This window comes from Mesitornis unicolor, unplaced genomic scaffold, assembly GCF_000695765.1.
Source record: "Mesitornis unicolor isolate BGI_N332 unplaced genomic scaffold, ASM69576v1 scaffold13158, whole genome shotgun sequence".
Lineage (NCBI taxonomy): Eukaryota > Metazoa > Chordata > Aves > Mesitornithiformes > Mesitornithidae > Mesitornis > Mesitornis unicolor.
The window spans coordinates 21,770-30,829 of record NW_010203914.1 but is presented as its reverse complement, the minus strand read 5'-3'; the positions used below and the strand labels follow the sequence as shown (position 1 = coordinate 30,829).

General features: G+C 42.4%; 1 protein-coding gene across 1 annotated transcript in view; it reads left to right on the top strand.

Annotated features, from left to right (window-relative positions):
- Window positions 1–1,204: 1,204 nt before the first annotated feature.
- The window catches only part of B4GALT4 (UDP-Gal:betaGlcNAc beta 1,4- galactosyltransferase, polypeptide 4), a 13,099-nt gene continuing 5,243 nt past the window's right edge, over window positions 1,205–9,060 (top strand). Inside the window, exons 1-3 of the mRNA XM_010190893.1 lie at window positions 1,205–1,472; window positions 3,047–3,279; window positions 6,859–7,046. Coding sequence (XP_010189195.1) covers window positions 1,205–1,472; window positions 3,047–3,279; window positions 6,859–7,046 — 689 coding nt within the window. The remainder of the gene's footprint in view (window positions 1,473–3,046; window positions 3,280–6,858; window positions 7,047–9,060) is intronic.

The following is a 9,060-nucleotide window of genomic DNA, read 5'->3' as shown; positions in this document are numbered from 1 at the left end:
GCAGGAATGTAGTTACTGTATTCCTTATGCCTGTAGTATCTCTCCAGGGTCTCTTGAGTATTTTGAAAGCTGGTATAAAATAACCTTCCATGTTTTTGTGTTTCTTCTCTTTGATTCAGCCTGTTTTGTGTACATTGTCTTTAATCACTGCCTTTTGCTTCACTTAGCCTCAGTCCTTGTTCTTCTCACAGGCTGCAGTTTTCTTGTGCGTTTCCCATATCAGAGCTCTCCTTTATTAAAATTTCATTCTTTCTCTGCTATGAGACGATAAAACAGACAAAAGGTATTAGTGTAGTAACTTTATAGTATGATGGCAGTGAAAGGCTGTATGAAAATGGAGTTCTTGAAGGAGGGCAGGATACAGAACAAAGGATTGGATCCTCACAGAACTAACACTGAAAAACTGAACCTTTCCCTTGAAAAGCAGCATGTGAGAGGAGAATTCTGGGCAAAGACACACAAGGTGGTACTGGCAGGCAGCAGATATGAAGGAATAATTTCTGATGCCAGTCTAGTATCACGGGGTTCACACTGTGTTGCACAGAGCGACCTAGCATTAGTAATATTCTCTTTCAGAAGAAAACACTTTAGTTCTGCAGAGATTCATGTGGTTTTCATTTTGGTAGAGGAAGCTTACTCATAGCCAGCAGAATTCCTTGCTTTGCAGCTGTTGTTAATTTTGGTAGGAATAGAAGTAGTAAAGCCTCTGTATTGCCAGGCACTGTGCACAGGGATAACATGGGATAGTGGCTGCACTTTCTGCTCTGAAAAGAAGAAAAAAAGACTGGGGGGAAAAAAGGCAGAAAACTGATTTGCCTAAAATCATGCAGCAGGTTTGTGTCTGAGCTAGGACCAAAGTTCAGTGTCTTAGTTTCTGGTCAGTAGTTGATACTTGCTGTTTCTTTCATGTTTTGTCAGAAGTTCCTTTCATGAAGTCTGTGAAGGTAGAAACTAACTCCTTCCTTTTTTTTTTTTAATTTTCTTTGTCCAGGTTAAGTCATCTTTTCTGACATTTGAAGAGCAAACAGCACTATGGCTTCATGAATTGCAAATCCACAGGAAGCATGGCAGCCCTCCCTACCTCCAGTTTTCCTTCCTTTATGTGACGTTCTTCTATAGACCTTTGATCTCATCCCCACTGGATGCGCAGTGGCCTGCCTTGGTATCAGAGTGAAGGTAGTATTTTTGCAGATCAGGGAGAGCCATGGCCTCGAACTTGTGTGTCTTTCACCTCTTCTATAAGTTCAAAATGTTGGTGCTTGTCACTTTGTGTTTGGTGGTGCTGTGGGCCACATTCAGTTACTTTGTGGATTCCAGACAGGAAGTTTCTAAAGCTAAGGGCATGGTGGAAGATTTCAGAAAGGTGACTAGCCTGGAGGACAGTGAAAAAGAAGAGAAGATTGAATCAATTGCAGAAGTTCCCATGGTGAAGTCATTTCAGGATCACTGCCCAACTCTATCTCCGTACCTGCGTAAGTGATGCTGTTTTCCTCTCCTTTCTACAAGGTCCGTCTGCTTTGGTACTGCTGACTTGGTTTTCTTCCTAGCTGTTTTACAGTTTAGACACTTGCCTTGTGAAACAAATATAACACAACCCGTTGCTGTAAGCATTTCAGGGTGAGGAAGCAACTTGCGGCACAAAGTGCCCGTGCTGGGTCTGGCTGGGATAGCAGCCTGTATGGTGCTGTGCTTGGCATTTGTGACTAAAACAGCTTTGGTAACACACCAGTGACTTGGCTACTGCTGCACAGTATTTGCACGCTGGCAAGGCTTTGTCTCTCTCTCTTCCATGCCCCCCCAAAATCTGGTAGGCTGGAAGTGGGCAAGAGGTTGAGAGTAGACACAGCCAGGACAGCTGACCCCAGCTGACCAAAGGGATATTCTGTACCATATGAGCATAACATTTATCGTGCTCAGCAGCAGAAGCTTGGGGAAAGGAGGAAGGAGGGTGTTCGTGGTTATGGTGTTTGTCTTCCCAGGGACTACTATATATGCGGAAGCTCTGCCTCTCAGGTTCTGGCTGGACATCTGCCTGCTGATGGGCAGTAGTGAATGAATTCCTCTTTTTGCCTTACTTGTGTGCTTTTGCTTTTCTTATTGAACTGCCTTTATCTCAACCACAAGCCTTTTCACCTTTCCTTAGTTTTTTTGCCTTTTCATTATTAGATATGCTTTTGTCTGTCTTGACAGTTGAAAGACTTCACAGCTGTGTTGGGGTTGACGCACCTTACGGTGAAGGTTCAAATAGGTCACTATTTCCTTAGTTTGGCTGTCTTTATTAGTCCACTTTTTTTTTTTGTCTTAGTATTACTAGCAGGACCAGGCTTCTGCTTTGCAATACCATCACATTGTCATCTTCCTTTTTTGTGAACCCGATTAGGGATTTGTTTGGGAAGCTGGAGTCTTCCCTCCTCCCTGATGTAGTCCAAAAAGCTGCTGTCTAGCTGCACACTCCTATCCCTGTCCCCAAGATGTATTTGCTTAAGTAAACACACGGTGGCTGTAGCTGTCACAGTTGACTGCATTGTTCTCTTTCATGTGTTTGCTGAGTCCGGAGGGGCTGGAATGACAGCTCGGTGCAAAAGAAGTGATGGAAACTTCATTTGGCTATGGACAGCCTGAGTACTTTTTATCTTACAAATTTATAGCTTTAAGCCTGTGATGCTTTTGCTTACGCTTTACGTAGAGATGACTTCTTACAGCCACAGTCCTACATCTCTTTCCACTTTGCTCTCCACTGCTTTGTCCTAGCAGCCATTTCTGGCCAGTCCTCCTGCAATGGGGTGGAACTTCTCTTCATTTAAATAATATATTTTTTTAAAATTATCACTACTCTGTTATCAGCTTAAGCAACTAAACACTCACTATTCTCTCCTCCCACTGCCTGTGAAATGCCCTTGTAGCACTACTTTTGTTTTGAAAAGGCAGGGAAACCAATTTGGGCTTGAACCTCGGTTTCTCATGCTGGTTACAGAGTGCCTCATTAGGAGACTGGACTAGCTACAACCAGAAACCACTCAAAAAAAATTCTTGTCCTTTCCTGCAGGAGGTGCCAGCAAACTTGCGTTCAAAGCATCTCTTACACTAGAAGAAGTGCAAAAGGAGAACCCTCAGGTAGCCAAGGGCCGGTATCACCCTACGGAGTGCTCAGCATTGCAGCATGTAGCCATCCTCATCCCACACCGCAATCGAGAGAAGCATCTGCTGTACCTCCTGGAGCACCTCCACCCCTTCCTACAAAGGCAGCAGCTGGATTATGGCATCTACGTTATTCACCAGGTGAGGCAGCTGTGCAGAGGTGTGTTTGGGTGGGGATGGTGCCAGTGGTCTGCAGTCCAAGGAGAGGTGTGCTGCTGCCTCTGCTGTCTAACTTCAGTCCAAGCCTGCTTCGAGCACTGCATCCCTCAACAAGCAGAAACAGTGCATGCAGCCATTGCTGGTAGCACTACAGGATCTCAGCTGTTGTTAGCAAAGCTGGGAAATATTAACAGACAGCATCTGTAACTGATGTCTGTTTCTCAGTCTAAGTAACTTACTGTTTCTGAGTTAGTGTTCAAGGTAAGCATCTTTTGTGTTACTAGCACAACGCGCTTCTCTTGCAGTATAAATACATAACTAGGCTGACATGTTTTCTGTCTTTAAATTTGGAATTGTTTGGATCAAAGGCCTTAGTTTGTATCTAGGTCTTCTCTCCCATCTGCTTACTGGCTGCCGTGCTTAATAAGCTGTGTGTATTATGCTTACATCTGATGTCTCAAACTGAACGTGCTTATAAGGTGCTTTACTTACCCAGCAAGGGCCGTGGGAAGAAGTAGTCATGGCAGAGCATTTGGTTCCTGAAAGATTAATTAATTTATTTGGTTGCATTCTTTCCAGCTCTGCAGAGTCAGCAGGTAAAATTTGAACATAGACTTGTGCCACATTGCCTTTCATCTAAGGTGCTTATGTTCTGGTCACATGAGCTAAAAGCAGTATAGATTTCTCTTTCTAATATGTTGTCTTTTTTATCTTTTATTGTGTTTGCTTTCTTTTACTATCATTTACTTACATGTTCTGCTTTGACTTTAACCAGATTTTTCAATCAACAGGAGAAAAAGGTGATAAAATAATATAGTTTCCTCTTCCCTTCCGTTTAAAGAGGCTAGAGTAAATTAACCAGTATGAGGCAGTGCATTCTCAGTGAAAGCTTACACTTTTGCTCAATGGCAGGGCAGAACAGCAATCAAAGTCATGACTGGATATATACTTTCAGTTGGAATAGACTGTTCTCTCATTGTTTAGAGTCATCGTGTGGCCCACAGAGTGGAAAAATTGAGGCTTCTTTTCTGCATCAGTATGTACTGTAATTGTACATATAATGGCTCATTTCAGTTACCGAGCAGTGGTTAGCAATAAATCACTGGGAGAATGGGCATACGTTCTTTAGTTATTGAAATATGTGAGGTGGAGAATAGCTGTCATGTTAGCAATAAGTAATACAGAAGTATGAAAGTTTTGTCTGATGTAAGCAGCAATGTCAAGTCTGGGCTTGTTCTATCAGAGTTTTTATTGGGAAGACTGGAAGCTTGCTTAGCTTTTCCATGTAGATAGGCATACCCAAATACTGAAAAGTAGGTCTAACAAAACTCTCTTTTATGGCAAATCCCTTTTCACTCTTTTTGTGATATCATTAGTTGTTTAAAGTATCTTTTGAGGAAAGAAATAGTTAAAAACAGGACTTAACTATTAGAATACAAAAAGTTTACTTTGGAGGAAGATTTAAAAATGGGCCTTTTGTATTTTTGTCTGAGTCATTGAAGGGCATAGTCCAGATCTCTTCTTTACGGGCTACTTGTAGCATCTTGAAAAACATGTTCCTCTGCGCAAATGTGTGCATACGTGGATGCGGTGCTGAAAAAAAAAATGAGTTTGTAATGTGTGAAGGGTGAATAATTTCTTTCTCCACAAGTTTATCTTGTGGTCAGTATTCTTCTTCCACAGAAACAAAGGAGGACTGTTCTCTCTTCAATAAAAGATTACTAAACTTTGCTCTTTGTTCAGTGTGTGGTCTAACATTGAAAACTGCCCTTCTTTGAATGCAATTTTAGGTGTTCTTTGGCTACCTTTGTGCAGGAAGTGGGCTGTGGTGGCTGACTACTCATGGTGGAGCCAGAACAGCAGCAGATGGTAAATGTTGCTGCTGAACTAGGCTGAGCTTGATACCCAATACAAGTGAAGTTCTCTCTATGTTCTTCACCAGTCATCTGTAGTGTTCTGTTTGCTCAATGACCTATATTTTCATCGTCAGGAGACAGATATTTTCATATACAGGAACTGTTAAAAACAAACAAAAAAAACCCAAATACACCTCCCCTCTCCCATGCCCCCCAAAACCAACCAACCAACCAAAACCCACCAAAAAACCCCAAACTAAACCTCAGGAATTTGACATCATAGATTTTAGTTGAATTGCATTTTTTTTTTTTTTTTGAAAGGTGTATTTGTTCCCTTACTGAGAACGGAAGCAATGAATAGCTCTCTCTCTCAATTTATCAGTGGGAACTGGGCTATATTTCGCTAACTGCAGGTATGGAGTCATAAATCTTTGTGCAGGAGCAGATGGCTGTTAGTGATGGTGCACAAATTGTTTCTTCAGAGCAAAGCGTTACTTTTTAGGACAATAAAACATGCTTTGTATACAGCTGCTTCTCCCTACAGCTAACCTTCTCTCAGTCTGGGGACGCCAGCTTCTTTCCAGTCTTCCATGGAGCCTCTGTTGGACCAGGCAGCTTCTAACAGATGACCCCTTTCTCTTGAAAATAGGTGTTATTTTGTTCTCTTAAGCACATCAGGTTCCCAGCTGTGGAAGATGACTGTCCTGTCAGTTTCTGACTCCTCTGACTCCCAGGTGGGAGCTTGAGGCAACTCACCACCTTGTCCTCAGGAGCAGAAAGCCTTCTACACACTGATATGTATGTACAGCCCAGTAAAAAATAAACAGCAACATGAGGGCACCTGTTGCTCCAGAGCAAACAGTGACATGGTGAGCTTACAAAACTGTCAGGTGTGTGTATGTGTGTGTACATCAAAGGTGAAAATTATATTTTTGAAAAGAGAAGATGCACTAACTTACAGGAAAAGCAAGCAACAGACTAGTCGAAGTCAAGTGAAGCTCTGCTAGGGGGAGTCCCTATGCAGCATAATAATTAGGTTATAGACAGAAGTTAAAAGTGGAGAGACCTGCTTTTAATTTCCCACTCTGCCACCTACTGTGTGATCTGAGGAAATACAGTGAACTCTTTAAGCATTTCTATCCTCTGAACTATGTGGACAGGCATAAATCACATGTGGCAGGTGCTCTGACATTTATACTCCCTTAGGGATTGGTTTCATGTTTTGGTGTTTTGTTTTGGGAGGGGTATTTAAAAAAAAAAAAGCAAACCCTTCCGTAAGCCTTAGTGGCGGTTGTATGGAGTGCCAGTTTCTGAACTGCTTACATATCTCTCATGTTGTGTAGCCTGATGGGAACTTCGGGACAGGAGTAGCAGTGGTAGTGGAATTGCATCCCGCAGCACGCATACTTCTGGTGCCCAAATAACCATAGGCTCTCCTGACTCTGGCTGTGTTTGTTCATGACAAGGAGAGACTGAAGAAACCCTTTTGCATCATTGGCCACTCTGATGCTGTATCCAATGTTACAGGGTAGCTCTTTGTGTGGTTACTGCTGTAAAGACTGTGACGCGTGAATATGGTTGTGAAATATGCAATCAGAATTAGATTCATACGTTCTTTTTTGTGCCTCTGTCTCTGCCTGGGAGCAGTTCTGATTCAAAAGATTTGACATCTTCTTCAGAGGTTTTTTTCCATTCTCTTCCACAGGCTGGCAGCACCAAATTTAATCGAGCTAAACTGCTGAATGTAGGATACCTAGAGGCCCTAAAAGAAGCAAACTGGGACTGTTTCATTTTCCACGATGTGGATCTGGTGCCAGAAAATGACTTTAACATTTACATGTGTGACAGACAACCAAAGCACCTTGTAGTTGGCAGGAACAATACTGGATACAGGTAGGAAACCAGGAATATGGAAAGAATTCTGACTGGGAAATGCCACGTTACTGATAATGTTCCTCTTCTGATGGAGCTGTGTGGTGGTATCTACCCTTCCTTCTGACAGCACATTTCTGCTGGTAACACTCCACCTCTCTGGAGTGCCTTCTGACAAAAGATAACTGTGTGGACAACTTTGAAGTCAGCTCTGTGGTCACCTGTATGAATTCTGGTTTTTGGGGTGAGGTAAAGGGTGTTCTGAGAGGAAACTGATGTAACAGAGGTTGTGCAAAGACCTCCTGTCAAAGCTAGAAACACATTGGTCTCCTAGTCCTGTGATTTGATCATACTATTGTGCTAATAAAACTTGTCACTTAGCTTTTGCTGTTGAAGAGGTAACTTCTGATATTGAGAGACCAAGTTTGAGAATTTGCTGAGGAATAGAGTTGTTCTTTAATTATTTGGCTGTACAGTGACTTATACAGGATTGTTCTGGTTTTTAAATGGGCTCCCTAAGTGATAGTGTGATACAAATTTGAAGTGAAAAGTCAGGTTCACTCCACCTCAGAGAAAAAAAGGCTCCTGTGCTTGGTGAATTTAATGACTAGAGTGGTTTCATTGAATGTGTTACTTTCAAGAGTCACCTTTTTTGTCACTCTAAATATTAATTAGAAGAGGGCTTTTTCAAAATCTGATCTTGGAATACTTTGAAGTGAAGCTCTGCTTCACTTCTGGCTTTCCTTTGTTAAATATATGAGAAGGTGGTGGGATGTGCAAATTCTTCTACAGAATAATACTCGCTTTCCAGTTACTCAGTGAAAACAGGAACAAGCACAAATGAACTAGGCTCATGACAAGTTTTTGGGGCACTGCACCTTGCAGAGAGAATGCTGAGGATTGTTGTGCACCAAAGCAACAGAAACACTGCTGTTGTTAATTGACAGGCATGTAGAATCCAGGCTAGTAACATGGCACAAAGCTTGAGGTGCTTTACTTAACCTCCTGTGCTGTAGTTACTGAAAACGTTCAGCTTAGTTAAGCATGCAGGTGGATTTTTTTTATTTTACTAAGGGATCTTCTTAGTATTAATTGCCTCAAGTTTCTCCTGTTTGTTGAAAGGAACTGGTAATTATGGGTCAGCTTTAAGGTTTGGCTTTAAAGAGTCTTACACTGACAAAATGTTTTTGTTGTGAATACCCTGCACTAGGGTGTTGTGAATATCCTGCGCCAGTATTCACTAGGATACTGGTGGCTTGAAGTAGATTCATACTTTCTTTTCTGTGCCGCTCTCTCTGTTTACACATTTGCAAAGCGGAGGTAACAGTTCTCTACTTCTAAGGGAATTCCTGGGTATGCTTGAAGGAATTCAGATCGTGAGCTCAAGAATGATATCTAAACTGAGCTAAGGCTGCAGTTTGAAACCCCAGTTGGGTAACCTTGGTGTTTTGCTTAGGCTGAGGTAAGCATACTGCAACATACTTTCTCCATGTGATCCTGCTCTGGCAGGAGGGTTGGACTAGATGATCTTTCGAGGTCCCTTCCAACTCCTGACATCCTAACACGTTGCTCAGATGGGGTTGAGAAAGCAGAAGTCATGCATGGTTTACATTGACACAAAATGTCCTCAGCAGAAATCTCTGACCAACCTGATAACCTTCTCTGAGTTGACTACCTTAGTGGATGAGGGAGGAGTAGTGGGCAGTGTTTATCTTGACCTAAGAAGGCTTTCAACAGCTGTCTCCCATTACATCCCAATTAACAAAGTGATTAAGTGTGGACTAGATAAGTGGACATTGAGGTGGACTGAAAACTGGCAGAACTCTTCGGCTTGGAAGGTTCTGATCAGTGGAACAAAGTCTGACTGAAGGCCAGTCACTAGTGGTTTACCCCAGGGGTAGATACTGGGGCCAGTACTGGTTAACATCTTCATTAGTAACCTGGACAGTAGGCACAGTGCACTGCCAGCAAGCTGTCAGAAAATACAGGTCTTGGAGAGGAGGTTGATGCACCAGGGACTGGGCTGGTCTGGAGA